At 45.2% G+C, this 18,928-nt stretch overlaps 1 protein-coding gene across 2 annotated transcripts in view; it reads right to left on the reverse strand.

Moving 5' to 3' along the window:
• LOC140428305 (solute carrier family 12 member 5-like) overlaps positions 1-18,928 on the reverse strand; it is a 1,013,162-nt gene that overhangs the window by 130,616 nt on the left and 863,618 nt on the right. For both annotated transcript variants that reach the window (XM_072514639.1, XM_072514638.1), the window contains exons 10-11: positions 3,359-3,457; positions 1,224-1,281 (exon numbers count right to left, since the gene is read on the reverse strand). In XM_072514639.1, coding sequence (XP_072370740.1) covers positions 1,224-1,281; positions 3,359-3,457 — 157 coding nt within the window. The remainder of the gene's footprint in view (positions 1-1,223; positions 1,282-3,358; positions 3,458-18,928) is intronic.

Raw genomic sequence — 18,928 nt, forward strand, 5'->3', positions numbered from 1 at the left:
ACATCTACCAAAGATTTTTTGTAAAAAATCATACACTTGTGCTCGAACAATATTTGATTAAAAAAAATATCAGTTCTTCAACTATTACACTAAATAGTTATCATATCTTCATTGCAAAATAGAACAGCTGAATTTTTAGACGGCTACGGTAGCCGACTCATAATGGCACTGTACAGAATTCCAGTCATTTGCTCCAATTCTTGTAGTTTGTGCAATTGAATTCAATAGATCTAGCAATTTGACTATGAAATCTGCCGGATTGCCATAAAAAAAAAATTGAACATCCTGTCGGAAAACTAACCTGCCAGTCCAACTTGGTCTGGAGTATATGTGACTCGAGTCCCACAATACTGTTGTTGACTCTTAATTGCCTTCTAAAATGACCCAGCAAGTCAGTTGGTTATGCCTGGAGAAAACTAAGGTTGGGTAATAAATGCCAGAGGTGCCAAGAATCCATTAAAATTAAAATCGATTGCATTCTCTGCACACATTTCACCTCACATATCTACTCCCAATTTTTTCCTTCCTCTCCAGAAGGTGTTGATATTTCGATCTGCAGGCCTGAGAAACACCTCAATATCTGCACAAGTGAGGGCCCAAAGGGTGACTGGAGGTAGATTGTTCTGTTGGTCTGTGGGTCGAAGGTTGTTGAGGGGTGCGTGCGGGTTGAGGGCAGCACACTGTTCAGCTCAACCCTGGTCTGAACTGAAACCCACACATTCTGAAATCCACGAGCTGAATATCTGGTGGAAGCAGAGTCAATAGTAACTTTCAAAGTGAATTGGATAACTATAGGAAAAGGAAAAGCTTGCAGAGCGATATGAAAAGGGCAGTGGAGTGGGCCAATTGGAGAACTCTTTCAAAGAATCAGCACAGGGACAATGGACTGAATGGCTTCCTAATCATGGTTCTATGTGTACTTTTCAGACTAACATCAACAATAAGCTATTTAATTTTTTTCCCTTTCCTTTCCCAGGGGTTTTCAGGCTAAATGTAGCTCCAGTTGCCCCACCCGTGGTTGCTAACTTATATATGGGGGAATGCACTCTCAAGTGTCATGGAGTCTTCACTCGCTCTTTAACTTCTCTGTTCTGTGGGATTGAAATTAAATGGGAAAGGGGCTAATGAAGAAGAACAGACTGAAGGATGCATCTTATCATGTGACTACACATGTTCAGTTCCTTTGATGTGTGTTTTATCAGCAGTGAATAAAATGTACTTACTTGTCTCTGAGTACCACACCTTCAATGCATGCCCCGAAGAGAATGATAGTGGATACATCTGTGATGAGGTATGAAGGATTAAAACAGTTTCAGATCGAGATAAATGGATTCTTTTGTCAGGCATCAAAATTTCAATGATGTATTCTTAAAAAAAACAGGACCCGGGGACAAATCTATAGAACTTCACAGGACCAAAAGTGACATTTCTTTAAACAAAATATATTTTAGTCCCTTTCTTACAGTACCAGTGGTAGTGTATGTCATAATATACACACAGGTATATGATGGTGCACAGACAGGCAGTGATTGACACACAGGATGACCAGTGAACACACAGAACACAGCAGCCAATCATCAGACAGGACACAGCCACTATAAAGTCAGTGGGCACTAGTTTTCCCGCTCTCTTGGGATCCAGCCTCTGAGACAGTCAGAGTCTGTGAGCAGCAACTAGAACATACACCATGTGGTAGTAAGATAGTCTGTTCAGGTTAGCCTCAGGTCTCCGGTCAAGTCAGCATAATGTCAACTCACAGTTAAAGTATGTATAATAGTTAAGAGTTCAATAAAATCAAGTTGCATTTCTTCAAGTGTTGGAAGCCTGTCTCTCTCACTGCTGCAGCAAACGCAGTCCTCGCAGACCCGGCATACCGAACACATCAGTGTAAATGCATTTGGGTTATTTCATTTCAGAAATAGTAATACCTGACTTAATGGTTGTCAGTGGAAACAATGTATAAATGTTGCTTGCATCTGATCCCCATTCATCTAACTCCAGTGCCAGAGGTCCTTGGTGGTTTGCAGTTACAAATAATAAAATTGGGTCCCAATGATATTATTTAGCTGATGCACACCAATTCCCAAACATTTCCATACAACTTGCATGCTCAATGTTCCATTCGCCTGTATTAAATGAAAATGCAAGGCTGCTAAAGTGTGTTACTTATAGAAGTATATTTAAAAGGCTATATTTTAAAATCTATGGCAGAAATTGAGGGTGTATCTGAGCTTTTTTTTAAAACCTCTTTTATATTGCTGAAATGAGAGACATGGTGCTGAAGCTATCTGTATTGCATTCATCAAGACAGACACAAGAATGCCAAATTTCAAACCATCACAACAGTTTATACTATAGGAGAAAAATTGAATGGTAAGTCGACTCTGATTAATCAAGGCATTGCCATGGAGACAGTAAGCAACACCTATGCTGATCTGACAGTAGTAACATCCAGAGTTGTCAATGTAATCTCCTAAGCAGCAAATAAAAACCTCCCAACACAAGTACTGTGAACAAAGCCCTTCCCATAAGCAAGAAAGAAGGCAGCTGTGTAGCTTCAATAGCTATTCCCATTTTTTCCCATCATGTCTTCAGCCCCTTCAGCTGATGCTGTGTTCTCACCCTGCTTACTCTGACACTTTCCAGAAAACATATGTAACCGATGGGACAACAGTTAAATTTGAAAACCCATGTCAAAGCACATTAATTGAGCGATTAACATCTTGACAACGATAACCCATCTCTGTCTGTCATAGAGTTTACTTGCTGCCAACCGAGCATGCTGCAGTTAAATGTGGAACAGAGAACCGGGAATAGACCCAGTTTGCCCCTTGAGCCTGTTCCAGGATAGAGGGTTGGGACTGGCTTCCTGACATGCCGTCAATTCCACGTTTTTAACCCATCCACTTCCAAATATGTGCCTGCAAGCTATGATTCAGCCCAGTAGATCTGCAAGAGAGATAGCTTGGCATTGCAGTATCATTTTAGATGTTGTTGTTTTGGCGAATGGCAGGTCATGAACTTGCAATGCACACATTCAAAACACTACCACTGCACTTACAAGACCCAATCAGTAGAAATATCTGTAGCAAATCTCATACAGGATAAGTGGAAAGATAATTTATAATGTTTCATTTTCAGGTATTTTTAAAATCTCAGACATAACCCTAATTAATTTAATATTCCTAGCATTAAGCAGCCTCTATACATGCTTATTAAAATCCTCGCTTGTCGGCCTCTGTGCCTAATAGCCATGTGGGAGCCATTTAATGCTTAGTACACTGCAGCAATGAAAGTTATCTCTTAATTATCATATTAGGAACAGGTTGGCTAAGCGTATTATGAGGAAAAAGGATACAGACAGCGGACGTTGTTGCAATTGCCATGATTGTACCAATTGGAATCGACTTCTGGGCATCCCGAAGGTCTCCTGATCTATTTGAACCGGCCATGATTCCTGAAAGAAAGATAAGAAATAGATTACATGGAGCATCTACTTAATATCAGTCCAAGCTGAGCTTTCATATCTCAAATCAAATTTCCTCAGGCTCTCATTTGCTCAGGAACTGAATTCACAAATTCTCCGGCGAGGGAAACATTGTTTGGGAAAGGAAAAGAATTAGAAAAGTAGGAAAATAAAGCAAAAATGCATTTGCACAAGAAATATACACTCCATAATGTGAAATTCTAATCTTCTGCCACATTCCTAGGTTGGTGCGGGATTGCTTATTGTGTCAATGGAAGGCAAAAAGACTGAAGGAAAAAAATGGAAATTTGACTGCAGTTAAAGTCTTCTATTATGAATTAAAGGCGTTGCCTTACATAGTCTCTTAGTTACAATGAGGCGAGATACTTCTGTTGGTGTAGTTGTTGGCTGGGATTATCCGCCTCGTTTTCAGAGAATCCCGTGGGAATCCTGAAATAGCTTTTCACCAGCGGGATTTCCCTATTCGATTGTCCCCGTCCCACTGCAGTCATGCAATGGGAATCCTGACTTTAAAGGTCAGGATCCCCATTTACATCTATTTGCATCTAATTATCAGGTCTTTAGCCCTGATTGTCCCTTGTGATGTTCCTTGTATAGTTCTCCAAGATAGCTAAAAGTCATGTTTACAAAGATCATCAAGCAATGCATTTAAAACAAAGCTAGTTTAATTTACACTACTTTAAATGGTTTGCACACTCTACTAAGTAATAGCTAACAAAATAACAATATTGAATCTATATTACATTAATCTATTATGTCTCTCTAATACAACCAATACTCTATCTCAACCTCACACTATCCTTCTCCATAAGCTTCTCCCAGAATGCTGAGAGATGCAGCCTTTTATAAGACTACTCAGTGATGCCATCTAGGGTTGAGATGCATGAACATCATCTTGTTAACCCTTTACTCTCATTAGACTATACATATCATTACAGTCCTTTCCCCCACTGGAGGTTCTTCTACTGAGGAGTCCTCCCCCTCAATCTTGGGGACCTGGGGTGGAGGATGTTGCATGCACGAGTGCCATGCAACCATCGATTTCACCGGTTCCCAGACTCCCAAGATGCCTGCCTCTTTTGAGGCCTTGTGGAGTCTGTGGACCATGTCTAATTTAAATGTTTTCGGCTGAACCCCCTTTTTAGTTTCTTATCAAACCTTTTATTAATGTTTTGTTTGTACTTCAGTCCTACACTCCTGATCTATGGCACCTGGTGCGGAGAGTGGCGAAGAAGGAGGAGGACCTTCTTGTGAACCTGCTCCTGGGCCTGGTGAAACTTGCCATTAACAGGTCCAGGCAGCGGGCAGTCGAGGGGTCGTCCAACCTGACTGTTTGTCCCTCTTCTGCGGCTTTATTCATGGTCAGGTGCCCCTGGCGAGGAAGTATGCGGTGTCCATTGGCACCATCGAGGCTTTCCATGCCAGGTGGGCACCGTAGAGTCTGGGATGCTTTATAGACTCTTTTAATAACCTTTTGATTCAATGTTTTTAAAAAAATGTTTTTATTAAGACATTTATATATATAAATCAAACACAACAAAACCAAAAAGAGAACAAACATGAAGTCACATAACAAATAAATAACCAACACCCCCGCGCTCCATACTCCCTGCCGCTACACTTCACCCACTCTGCCTCCTTTTTTAACGCCAAAATCACCCCCCCATCCCCCCATCCCCCCTGTCCCCTGCTGACTACTTAACTATTGTTGAAGAAGTCGATAAACAGTTTCCATCTCCGGGCAAACCCCTCCACAATCCCTCTCAAGGCAAATTTGATTTTTTCCAACCTAAGGAATTCCACGAGGTTGCTCACCCACAACTCTGGTTTCGGCGACCGTGAATCCCTCAATTTCAACAAGATCCGTCTCTGGGCTACCAGGGAGGCAAAGGCCAAGGTGTCGGCCTCTCTTGCCCCCGGAATCCCAGCTCTTCCAAAACTCCAAAAATCACCACTTCTGGACTGGGGACTACGGTCACGGGGCATAACGTCAGTGAACCCCTGCCAGAATCTCTCCAGCTTCAGACAGGCCCAAAACATGTTTCGTGGGGATGCGTTCACCCTGTGTGATGAATATCACGTTCGCCACAGAATTTGGTTTGAAATAAGACAACAGAAATTAATACGACCAGTATTTTAATTCAAAATGGAATAAAACCACTTCAGCTAAAGGTCGTCCAGAAGTCCCCATTTGCTGGGAGAAACTCCTAGCTGACTTCAAGGATCATTAATACATTCCAAACAAAGATAGGATAAGGAAAGCTTTGCATTGACATACCTTAAATACTGTTGATCACTCCCCTACAGCTATAATTATTCATGAGGACAGGTAATTCTTCAGATAAATAATACACAAATCCTTCCTTAACTATATAACTTTTCGTCTGAGGGGACTGAAGGCGGACATGGTAAAGCTGCAGGAGACGCACCTTAGAGTAGCTGATCAGATTAGGTTAAGGAAAGGTTGGGTCGGACAGGTTTTCCACTCGGGACTGGATTCAAAGACCAGAGGAGTCGCGATCCTGATCAACAAGCGAGTGGTGTTTGAGGTGGGAAGAATAGTTTCAGATGGGGGAGGCCGGTACATTATGGTCAGTGGGAAATTGGAGGGGGTGCAGGTGGTATTAGTAAATGTATACGCGCCAAACTGGGATGATGTGGAGTTTATAAATAGGATGCTGGGGAAGATACCGGATCTGGTTTCGCATAAACTAGTCATGGGAGGAGACTTCAATGCCGTTATTGACCCTGGTTTAGACCGGTCAAGCTCAAAAGCAGGCAGGGTGCCAGCAATGGCTAAGGAGCTAAAAGAGTTCATGGAGCAGATGGGGGGGGGGGGGGGGGGCATGGAGATTTGGGCAGCCAAGAGTAAAGGGGTTCTCCTTCTACTCACACGTGCATAAAGTGTACTCCCGGATTGATTTCTTCATTCTGAGCAGGGCTTTACTGATGGGGGTGGTGGACACGGGGTACTCGGCGATTACAATCTCATGCCCCGCTGGGTTGACCTACAGGTTAGTAAAGACAGTAATCAGCGCCCGCACTGGAGGTTAGACGTGGGGCTCTTAGCGGACGAGGAGGTGTGCGGGCGGTTGAGGAAATGTATTCAGAATTACCTGGAGGTCAATGACACGGGGGAAATTTCAGCAGCGGTGGTCTGGGAGACATTGAAGGCGGTGGTTAGAGGGGAGCTGATCTCGATAGGGGCCCACAGGGAGAAGGTAGACAGGACGGAGACGGACCAACTGGTAAAGGAGATACTACAGGTCGACAGGAGGTATGCGGAGACCCCAGAGGCAGGGCCTCTAAGGGAACGGCGGAGGCTACAGGAGGAGTTCGGCATGTTAACCACAGGGAGGGCGGTGGAGCAGCTGCGAGGGGGGCGATCTATGAGCACGAAGAGAAGGCCAGCAGAATGCTTGCACAGCAGCTTGGAAAGAGGGAGGCATCCAGGGAGATAGGGAAAGTAAAGGACGGAGACGGGAACCTGGTGGGAGACTCAGCAGGGGTGAATAAGGCGTTTAAGGATTTTTATAGTAGGCTGTATGGCTCGGATCCCCCACCGGGGCCAGAGGGGATGAGGCACTTCCTAGGGGGGCTGAATTTCCCAAAGCTGGACTGGGAGCTGGTAGAAGGGCTGGGGGCTCCGATCAGGATCGAAGAGATAGTAGACGGTCTGAAGGCCATGTAGTCGGGTAAAGCCCCAGGGCCAGACGGGCACACAGCTGAGTTCTACAAAAAGTTCTCTGGGATATTGGGGCCGCTGTTGATGAGGACATTCAATGAAGCAATGGAGAGAGGGGTGCTTCCCCAACGATGTCACAGGCCATGATCTCGCTGATTCTGAAGCGGGATAAGGATCTGGAGCTGTGTGGGTCCTACAGGCTGATATCCCAATTGAATGTGGACGCCAAACTGCTGGCCAACATTTTGTCCTCTAGGATTGAAGATTGTGTTCCGGATGTGGTTGAGGAGGACCAGACGGGGTTCGTTAAGAGATGGCAGTTGGTGTCCAATGTAAGAAGGTTCCTAAATGTGATCATGATGCCCCCAGAAGGTAGGGAGGTGGAGGTAGTGGTCGCAATGGATGCAGAGAAGGCTTTTGAACGAGTAGAATGGGAACATTTGTAGGAGGTGCTGGGACAGTTTGGATTTGGCGGGGCTTTATTGACTGGGTCAGGTTACTGTATCAGGCTCCTGTGGCGAGCATAGGGACGAATAGGACGACATCGGACTATTTTAGGCTACACCGGTGGACGAGGATGGGGTGGCTCCTCTCCCCACTGTTGTTCGCACTAGCTATAGAGCCGCTGGCAATTGCGCTGAGAGCCTCAAGGGGCTGGAAGGGGTTGGTCCGGGAGGGGAGTGGAACACAGAGTCTCACTTTACGCAGACGACCTGCTACTGTATGTGTCGGACCCAGTGGGGGGAATGGAAGAAATCATGAGGATTCTGGGGGAATCTGGCTGGTTCTCAGGGTCCAAATTAAATATGGGGAAAAGCGAGATGTTTGTGATCCAGGCAAGGGGACAGGAGAGGCGATTGGGGCAACTGCCGTTTAGAGTGGTAGGGGGAAGTTTGAGGTATCTAGGCATCCAAGTGGCGCGGGAATGGGAATGGTTACACAAACCTAATCTGGCACGTCTGGTGGACCAAATGAAGAACAATTTTCGGAGATGGGACGCGCTCCCACTGTCACTAGCTGGGAGGGTCCAGACGGTGAAGATGACGGTCCTTCCGAGATTCCTGTTTGTGTTCCAGTGTATCCCCATCTTTATTCCGCGCTCCTTCTTTAAACGGGTTAACAAAGTTATCACAAGCTTTGTATGGGTGGACAAGACCCAGGGAGTAAAACAGGGGATGATTGGGCGGAGCTGGGGAGAGGGCGGGCTGGCGCTGCCAAACCTCAGTAACTGCTATTGGGTGGCGAATATAGCCATGATCAGGAAGTGGGCGGTGGTGGGAGGGTCGGCATGGGAGCGTATGGAGGCGGCTTCGTGTAAGGGCACCAGTTTGGGGGCACCGATAACGACGCCTCTGCCGTTCCCGCCGGCACAGTACTCCACCAGCCCCGTGGTGGTGGCAGCCCTGAGAGTCTGGGGGCAATGGAGGAAGCATGTGGGAGCAGAAGGAGCATCGGTCTGGTCCCCAATCTGTAATAACCACCGGTTTGCCCCAGGAAAGATGGACGGGGCATTTCGGAGATGGCAGAGGGCAGGAATTGAGAGGATGGAGGATATGTTTATAGAAGGAAGCTTTCCTAGCTTGAGGCAGCTGGAGGAGAAATTCGGATTTGGGAGGGGAAACAAATTTATGTGCCTGCAGGTGCGGGAATTCCTACGTAGGCAGGTCTCAACCCTCCCGCTCCTACCACCAAAGGGGATTCAGGATAGGGTAGTTTCCAGAGTGAGGGTGGGAGAAGGGAAGGTCTCCGACATCTATAAGGAGCTCATGGGGTCAGAGGACACGCAGACTGATGAGCTGAAGCGCAAATGGGTAGAGGAGTTAGGAGGAGAGATAGAGGATGGTCTCTGGGCGGATGCTTAGAGTACAATCAACGCGTCCACAACATGTGCCAGGCTCAGCCTGATACAGTTCAAGGTTGTTCACCGGGCTCACATGACAGTGGCCTGGATGAGCAAGTTCTTTGGTGTAGAAGACAGGTGTGCAAGGTGTGCGGGGGGGCTAGCGAATCATGTCGATATGTTCTGGACATGCCCAAAGCTCAGGGGATTCTGGCAGGGGTTTGCAGATGCCATGTCCACGGTGTTAAAAATAAGGGTGGCACCGAGTCCGGAGGTGTCGATTTTCGGGGTGTCGGTAGATCCGGGAATCCAGGAGGAGAAAGAGGCAGACGTTCTGGCCTTTGCTACCCTGGTAGCCCGGAGACGGATATTATTGGCTTGGAGGGGCTCAAAGCCCCCAAAGTCGGAGACCTGGCTATCGGACATGGCTAACTTTCTCTGTCTGGAGGAAATCAAGTTCGCCTTGAGAGGGTCACTGTTAGGGTTCGCCCGGAGGTCGCAACCGTTCATCGACTTCTTTGCAGAAAATTAATCATCAGCAGAAGGGGGGGGGGAGGGGGGGGAGGGGGTTAGTTTAGTTTAGAGTAGGGGGTTAATAAAGGTGGGACCTGCAAGGGAGGAAGCAGGCTTTTTTTGCACTATGTTTATAGACTTATGTATATTGTTTATTTTGTCGTTGTTGTAAAACCAAAAAATACCTCAATAAAATGTTTGTTAAAAAAAACATATAACTTTTGACACTTAGAATAACACCCTCAAAGAAGTGTCTGTTTGACAATCTATATATCTAAGAAACATGGCAACATTGAAAAGAGACAGATCTCTATACGAGTCCCTCTTTGCCAATATATCTTAAGACACCTGACATTCACGCAGACACTATCATAGAATTTACAGTGCAGAAGGAGGCCATTCGGCCCATCGAGTCTGCCCGGTTCTTGGAAAGAGCACCCTACCCAAGGTCAACTAATATCATTAAAACATATATTGATGATAATATATAAAATTTACCATTTGGCTATAGGCAATTAACTAACAATAAGTGACAAGATAGCAGAGACATTCCTTGACTGATTAAAAGGTTTTATGTATAAAAAGAGGGGCGTTTTGGCAGAGAGGTACCTTCTCACTCCCCTGTGGTAGTGTGGGTCAAAGTTCTTCAAGCTTGCCTCGTAAAACAAAGACCAGCATGGTTTTGTAAGTATGTTTCTGTTAAACTTCTTAGAAATGTATTATAAATTGATAGGAAATACTTTAGGATTTTCCATGTTTTAGATATCTCATTCTCTTAAGAGAAGTTAGTGTCTTAGCAGGTAACAAAGGACTGTTAATGGGTTTTATATTGTTAACAGATAACAAAGGACTGTTAACGGGTTTTTATATTATTAACAGATAACTAAAGACTGTTAATCAATTTATATTTTTAACTCTGCAATTCTGTATGTATCAATTGAGAGTATTTTACAATAAAAACACTTTGATTAAAATTATACTGTGTCAACTTACTCTCAAAGTTTAAAATCCTAGACACTCATTTAGGAAGTTTTAAATGACTAGGACTCACAACGACAGAGGTAAAGATTTAGTTAAGAGTGACACGTCTGAACTTTTCCCATAAAAAGTAACTGAGATCCTGTTTAACTGTCTGAGACCCGGAAAAGCATTCTGGGCGCGATTCTCCAATGCCGCGCCGTTTGGGAGAATCGTCTGGGGCGCCATTTTTTCACGCGACGCCGATCCGACGCCTTCCCGCGATTCACCCAAGCGGCGAGATTGGCACGATCGTGTTCTGCGCGGCGCAGGCCGGTGAATCGCCCGGGACACCCAAAATGGCGATTCTCCGCTATCCCCGCTATTCTCCTGCCCAAAATGACGGGTTCCCACCGGCGTCATCCACACCTGGTCGCTGCTGGCGGGAACAGCATGGGAACGCTGGGGGGACGGCCTGTGGGGGGGGGGGGGGGGGAGGGGATTCCTGCACCGGGAGTGGCCTCAAATGGGGTGTGGCCCATGATCGGTGCCCACCGATCGGCGGGCCGGCCTCTCTGAAGGAGGACTTCCTTTCCTCCGCGCCCTGCAAGATCGATCCAACATCTTCTTGCGTGGCGGCCTCGGGGAGCTGGTGCCGGCCAACCCGCGCTTGTGCGGGTGACGGCAGTTACGCGGCGCTGGCTTTAAGACGGCGCCAATGCCCGGCGTGTGCTGACGACGCTGCTTTCGCGACATGCCCCCCGAGTTCCTCGCAGCCCCGCTCCTAGCCCATTTTCGGGCCTTGAATCGATCGCGATCGGGGCCGTTTCGTGCCATCGTGAAACTCGACGGCGTTCACGACGGTGTGGGCACTTAGTCGCGGGAGCGGAGAATTGCACCCTCTCCCTTTGTGAGATCTATTCTGAGTCTCAGCAGAGAAACGGATTTCCCTCTTTTGGTGTGTTAACCTAGAGCATAGGTTAATAATAAAGTATTATCAGGTCCGGAATAACCTAAATCCTTCACAGTTGGCGCCCATAACGGGAGGCAAGATTAATACCCTCATAAAAATATTAAATATTTAAAAATAATATTTTCGTTTAAAAGAAAGCAGAGAAAAAACGTGTGATCCCTCAAAATAGAAAGTACTTTCGAACCTGTAAACATGGAAAATACTCCAAATGCAGGGAGAATATATAAAGTTGCCCGAGAAATAAATGAACTAATAAATGGAACTGCCCTATTCCAAGTTGCAGACAATTGTTTACCCTGAAAATTTTAAAACAAGGACGCATCCAGAGAATTGGATGCTGCATGGTAGTTAAAGCAGAAGTCCCTCAAAGGGTAACAGCAGCCAAATGTTTTAGACTGCAGATCAGTGCTTATCAGACAGGCTTTGAGATAACAGCTCCAGCAGCCTGTGCTGTAACCCGATACCTTTCTTTCGAGTCAGAGAAATTCCGGCAAAGTTAAGTTTTAAATTACATAAAGGAAACCAGTGGGTTGCTGAGTTCTCCACCCTTTGATAAAAGTTAATTATTTTAGCAAGCAATTGATTGGAATTGCCAGAATCTTGGGCGGGATTCTCCCCTACCTGGTGGGGCAGGGGGTCCCGGTGGGATGGAGTGACGCAAACCACTCCGGTGTTGGGCCTCCCGAAAGATGCGGATTTCTCCGCACCTTTAGGGGACGCGCCCTCACCTTTAGGGGCTAGGCCCGTGCCGGACTGGTTGCCATCCCGCCGGCTGGCGTGGAAGGCCTTTGGCGCCACGCCAGCTGGGTCCGAAGGGATTCCGCCTGCCGGCGGAAGTCCGCGCAGGAGCATCAGCGGCTGCTGATGTCATCCCTGCGCATGCGCAGGGGGGCGGGTCACCTCCGCGTCGGCCATCGTGGAGGCTAAGGCCGACGCGGAGGGAAAAGAGTGTCCCCACGGCACAGGCCCACCTGCGGATCGGTGGGCCCTGATCGCGGGCCAGGCCACCGTGGGATCACCCCCCCGAGGCCAGGTCACCCCGCGCCTCCCCCAGGACCCCGGAGTCCGCTCGCGCCGCCTGGTCCTGCCGGTAAGGGAGATGGTTTGATTCACACCGGCAGGACAGGCATTTCAGCAGCGGGACTTCGGCCCATTGCGGGCCGGAGAATCGCCGGGGGGGGTGGGGGCCCGCTGACCAGCGCGGCACGATTCCCGCCCCCGCCAAAACCCCGGCGCCAGAGAATTTGGCAGCCTGCGGAGGCGGGATTCACGCCGCCCCCCCCCCCCGGCGATTCTCCGACCTGCGGGGGGGACGGAGAATCCCGCCCCTTAAGTTTGAATTACTTTGAAATGATGTTCATTTGTGAATTGATAGAAACTTAGTGACACCATTTTAAAAGTGGATAACTGGAGATGACAGTTGACTTTGCTATTGTATAAATCATCGCAGCTAACTGCTTCCTCCCAAAAGCAGCCAACATTTTTGTGAATGTAAGAAAAATTGTTAACATGAAGAATTAATTAAGTTGTAAAAGTTATACAAGCTCTTGTTAAGCAAATATTAAATTCAGTTCTGAGTTAAGATCAGAACTAAGCTTGCAGTTTGCCAGTAATTCAATTTGAATTTTCAAACATTTTAAGTTTTAAAAGAAAACTGTTAAAACTTTTTTCAAACTTTGCTAAGTAACAAAACATTGTCATTGGTTATAAGTAGATAAATAAATAAATAAAAAGAGAGCTGAAGACAGTGGACTCATAGCAGCAAACGATTTAAAAGACCATCAATCAGACGTCGCCTTCAAAAGACTTTGTTACTAATTGGAGCTAAAGATTCAGGACTATGGTTTAACACATTCTCCGTTAATTCTGACGTGGATGAAAGAGCTGAGCATGTTGTGAAACAGCTCGAATATCACACAGACAGCATAGTGAGAGCTGAATCAAAACACCTTTTAAATCACCATTGGGAATCTTTACAGCAGCACGCAAATCATTGCGGCAAGTTACAGATTGAACCCACCCCACTAAGGATTAACCCATTTCCTGCCCAGAGGCAGTGGTACATCCCAGAACACCGAGGATGGGCCAGTCTCATTAAAACAATTGACTCACTTGAACAACAAGGACTCTTAATTAAAAAACCTTCACGGTACAATTCGGCAATGTTCGGTGTTGCTAAAACAGACAACAAATGATGTCTGGTCATTGATTGTACAAAACTAAACAAATACACTGAGCCAAACTCAGCCCAGCAGGCAAATGCCCAACAGATGGTAAACCAATTAATTAGGAAAAAGTACAAATCTTGTGTGAATTTAGCAAATGGTTTCTGGTCCCATCCCATTAAGGAAACAGATCAGCAGTATACTGCGTTCACTGCGGCTAATGGGTATCAATACGTATGGACTCGCCTTCCACGGGGTTTTAGAAATTCCCCACAAATCTTTACAGCGTGAGTAATGGAAATATTGTCAGACTTACCACAAGTAACTAGTTATGTAGACGACATCTACCTAACAACAGACAACACTTTGAACCTTTGAATGAAGTTTTTAAACGACTCACTGACAATGGCTATTTAATCAATCTAAAAAAAATCTCAGCTCTGCAGACAGACAGTAAATTTCCTCGGCCTGTGTGACACAGACACCGGCAGGGGTCTGACAAATGACTTTTGGGAAAAAGTTGCACGCATACGAATGCCCACTAAACTCAAAGAACTTCAGTCAATTTTAGGATTACTAAATTATGCTAAGGCATTAATCCCTAATTATTCTGCACTAGCGACACCTCTTAATGACAGATGTTCACCAAAAAACAACCCATCCCTTTTCACCCATGAGGATTATCAATCCCTCGGGAAACTAATGGATGAAGTGCAGAAAGCAATTGATTTAAACACAAGGACAGTCGGTTACAACTGGTCCGTATGATTAAAATCGGATTGAAAACAGGGGTAGCAATAGCCTACAACAAGGATGAAATTATCCCAGTAGCTTTTTATTCCTACAATTTCACTGCTACTGAACAGCGTTACAATGCTATTGAAAGCACTCTAACCTTCATTTTACAAGTCCTAATTAAAGTCAGGCCTTGGCAAGGACAGCCTCCAATTCTGATACAGATTGGTTGTCACGCTTTGAAAGATTTAAACAGGCCGCCAGAGAGTGAAAGAAAAGCAACAGTAATTAGATATGGCAAATGGCGAACATTACTTCTGGACCCTACACTTGAGTGGGAAGTTATTCCTGAACAATTTGATTTACAATCCCTTCCTCAAATGGAGGATGGGGACCCTGAAAGTGAGAGAGAAAATAAAGCCCAACACAATCTCACAGACTACAAAGAAGTCTGGTATTATGATGGCTCTTCAATGAAAATACTTCAACCAGATGGATTAATGAAATCCTCTGCAGGGATAGGACTAATCAAAGGAAAATTTCAGGAATCCAGATATATCCCAGAACAAACCATTGCAATCCCTTTGGGACCCCACACTGTACAATATGCAGAAGCAATGGCATTAAAAGAAGCAATGAAATGGGCAGATTCTAAAAATCCAGTACTAATATGTACTGATTCAGCATATGCGAGAAACGCATATGAGAGAGACCTCCCCATATGGGAAAGAACTAAATCGAAGACAAACAGAAATAAGATTATCAATCATAAATCCATGTGGCAAACAGTAGCTATGTTGAGAACAGACAAGCCAAACATACAGGTTTACACATCCCTGGACACACCAAGGGCCAACAGCACAACTACGGAAATAACTTAACAGACGAGCAAGCAAAACAAGCTGTAGGGATGGACCTAACTGAGGTTAGGGAGGCCAGGGTCAATGTCATAACTAGACAACAAATAGCAGAATATCAAGATGATGAATTACAAATACTGCTAGACCTATATAAAGAAAACCCGTCTGGATATCCTTTAAAATATCTCTATCAAACAAATCAAGAAGGGAAGGTATTGGTATCAAGGCCCAAAAAATCAGACCGAGTGATTCCTCCGAAAACAAAACGATTGGAATTAATATTGGAAGCTCACCAAGGTCAAGGTCATCTCCATGGAGGTGCCCAAGCCACATGTGCACAATTAGGAATGCACTATTGGTGGCCATACATGATAATTGATTGTAAACGATTTGTTGCAAATTGCAAACCGTGTCTCCTCCATAATAAGGGAGCAGTCACGAGGCCACCTTTGATTCGGCCTGCCAAGCCAGACCAGCCAATGGTAACATGACAAATTGATTGTATTGGACCATTCACCCCTTCCGTGGGTAAAAAACCTGATGGGCAAAAGAACCAATACATCTTGGTAGTGGCAGATTGTTGTACCGCATTTACCTGGTTAGTCCCAACCGCCCGCCGCCCGCTGTTTGGAACTCGCAACGACCACCGCACTCTAGTCTTTGCTGTTCCCTGTTACTGGATTACCAACCTGCATACATGCCGATCGAGGCTCAGCCTTCATTGGTAAGGGTTTCAGAGACATGTGTGAACGATCAGGTATACAATTGGAATTCAGTACTCCGTACCACCCCAGATCTAGTGGGATAGTGGAGCGTAGGAATCAAGAAGTAAAGAGAGGCCTGGCAAAACTGATGATGATCAGGGGATCAAAGTGGGCTAACCTGGTACCTGAGGTGCAAATCTGTCTTAATAACATGCTTTTAGCTACGTTTGGCATGCATTTAAATATTACACCCTACCGTTTAATGTATGGGATACACGTGAATACCCCTTTATCCCAATATGCTCTGATACCCCTTCCGGAGCCTGAGCCAGAGCTCACTAAAGAACTGAGATCACTAATTTCTGCAACCCCTGAAGTCACAATTCCCCCACCGGACACTTGGATGCCCCAAGTAGGTGAGTGGGTCCAGGAGGAAGAACAGTCAAATAAATCAGGTTTAAGAGCTAAATGAAAACCCCCTTGTATCATCACGCAGGTACTCAATGAGAGAACGGTGGTGATTGAAGCAGGAAGAGGGGACCGAACCACTCAGAGAACAGTATCTGTGGATAATTTAAAGCCAGCACCCAGGTACTTTGAACCTTAAAGGAAATGGATCATGACAATCCATACTTAGGTCTGTATGGACCTCCTATAGAACAAACTCCTCCCCAAAATAATGATGAATTAAAAGAAATTAAACAATCCAAAGGCATTCTCAAAAAGACGGCTCACAAGCCTGTCACAATTCACCAGGTTAAAGATCAACCCTTACAGGCAGCCAGTAGAACTGCAGCCAGCCCGCCCCCACGGCAGACTGACAGCTCAGCTATCACAGAACATACTTCTGTGGAAATGATTCTTGACAATTTAAATCCATCAGCAGCACCTGATGAGAGGCACAAAACATGCCGCACCCTCGGAAGATTGTTTAATAACAAAGGATGTCAAAATTTTTGTCGACATTGTATACTAATGTTACTTTTTATGCTGGTTACCATAGCTTTAATTGTATGGATAGTAGTAATCATGAAAGGGAATGAAACCCTCCAACGAACAGTTTTTCTAGGTGAAGAACCCCATGCCCCGACACAATTAACTTCGGGCCAAACTATTCAAAGAGTTGCGCGATCCGCACCTCATAAATTGGACTATACAAAATTTTCCATTCCCAACGGAAATATAAGGACACCAGTCTTGGAACCAACCTGTCTTTCACCAGGAAAGATTCTCATTCCGCTAAACATAATTGTCAATTTAGGAAAATTGATAGATAATCACCAAATAATTTCCCATGACGGCCAAATTTTCCTAATGAAGGAATTAGAGGAAACTATGAAGTTTCTAAAAGAATCTTCTCCAGAAATATCCCATGATATGAGAGATCCATCTCTCACAGATCCCCAGCAACATCTTTTGGATCAGTATAGACATTGCTATTTCATAGAATGGACAGGAATCAAAAAGATAGAGCCATCTCTCGGCTCTCATTTTAAATTCTCTCATTGTACACCTGTACTAGGTGACTATAAATGCTAATTTATTGGACATGATTACCCCATCAATCTCTATTATTACAACTTTTTGGTTGTGCCAAACCTGGGCTGGTTTAGCACAGGGCTAAATCGCTGGCTTTGAAAGCAGACCAAGGCAGACCAGCAGCACGGTTCAATTCTAGTACCAGCCTCCCTGAACAGGCGCTGGAATGTGGCGACTAGGGGCTTTTCCCAGTAACTTCATTTGAAGCCTACTTGTGACAATAAGCGATTTTCATTTCATTTCATTTCATTAGTATGTGATTGGTCAATCCCAGCCTGGAATCAGGTAATGTTTCGAGAATCACCTTCAGAATTTAAATTAAAAAAAACAAATGTACCCAAAACTCCTGGCAACGTCACTATAGTTTGTTCATCTTTACTATATGACAGCTGGTACTGTCAATCGGGAGACCCAGATAAAAAATGGGAAGAAAAAAAATTCACAATGCTTAGATCAAGGTGGTGGAGAAACAAATGGCACTAATTTTACGGGAAAACTTAAAAGAGAATGTTATTCCTCCTGGCTCACGGATCCAGTTGAGACGCATCAAAAGAATAGCAATCACAGGAACCAGCAGGATGAAACCGCCCTCATGTCTCTGTTCCGCATCTTGGGACCGAAACAGACATGTGCCTTATATGATACAGCATTTGGAGTAAACAAAACCATTTATGAGAGTCATTGTTACACTAATGATTCTAACCCGACTAGACCCTCTAATCGATATTCAGTATTCTGTAAACCACACTATCGAAGCACACTCCAGAAATGTCACTGTGACAAACCTGGATGGCTGACTAGTGAAGATGCTCGACGCAAAGCATGGGTATCTAATAACTTTTCCAAACCTGCTAATCATTCTAGTCACACCATTCAAGCCGTCTATTCCATAGGATGGTATTTTAAACAGAATCCCTCAGTCAAGAGGACAGATTTGTTTAAAGATCTTCTTTTATTACCCCCTGCGCTAATTCACCAAAATCTTAAAGTAAATTATACTGATAGACTGCGAGGATGCTTCGCAGCTATCCTAACTGTGGAAACAGTACCTCACCAATCAACAGTAAGCAGGAATCTTCTCTGATTTCTCTATTTGAGGCTCCACAACCTTTTAGGGTCATAATGAGAAATGACATTTGGCAGAATTTTGTCACCCCTAAATCGAAGAAAACAAAAACATTGTATTTGGTACCACGCTCCGCCCGTCAAAGACGGAGACTGATGAGTGTAAAGTTAAAAAACACTAAACTTCTAACCTCAGCCACCTCAGTCATGCAAGCCTTAGGAATTTTCTCGCAGTGTTTAAGTGAGACCACTTCACGGGAACGGACTACTCCGCGATCATTATCTCCGACCACGCTCCACATTATATGGATGTGAGGTTGGAGACAGGCCGTGCCCAGCGCCCCAAATGGAGGCTGGACACGGACCTCCTGGCCGACAAGGCCTTCTGCCAAAAAATATTGCAGG

The sequence above is a fragment of the Scyliorhinus torazame genome, chromosome 8, assembly GCF_047496885.1.
Source record: "Scyliorhinus torazame isolate Kashiwa2021f chromosome 8, sScyTor2.1, whole genome shotgun sequence".
NCBI lineage: Eukaryota > Metazoa > Chordata > Chondrichthyes > Carcharhiniformes > Scyliorhinidae > Scyliorhinus > Scyliorhinus torazame.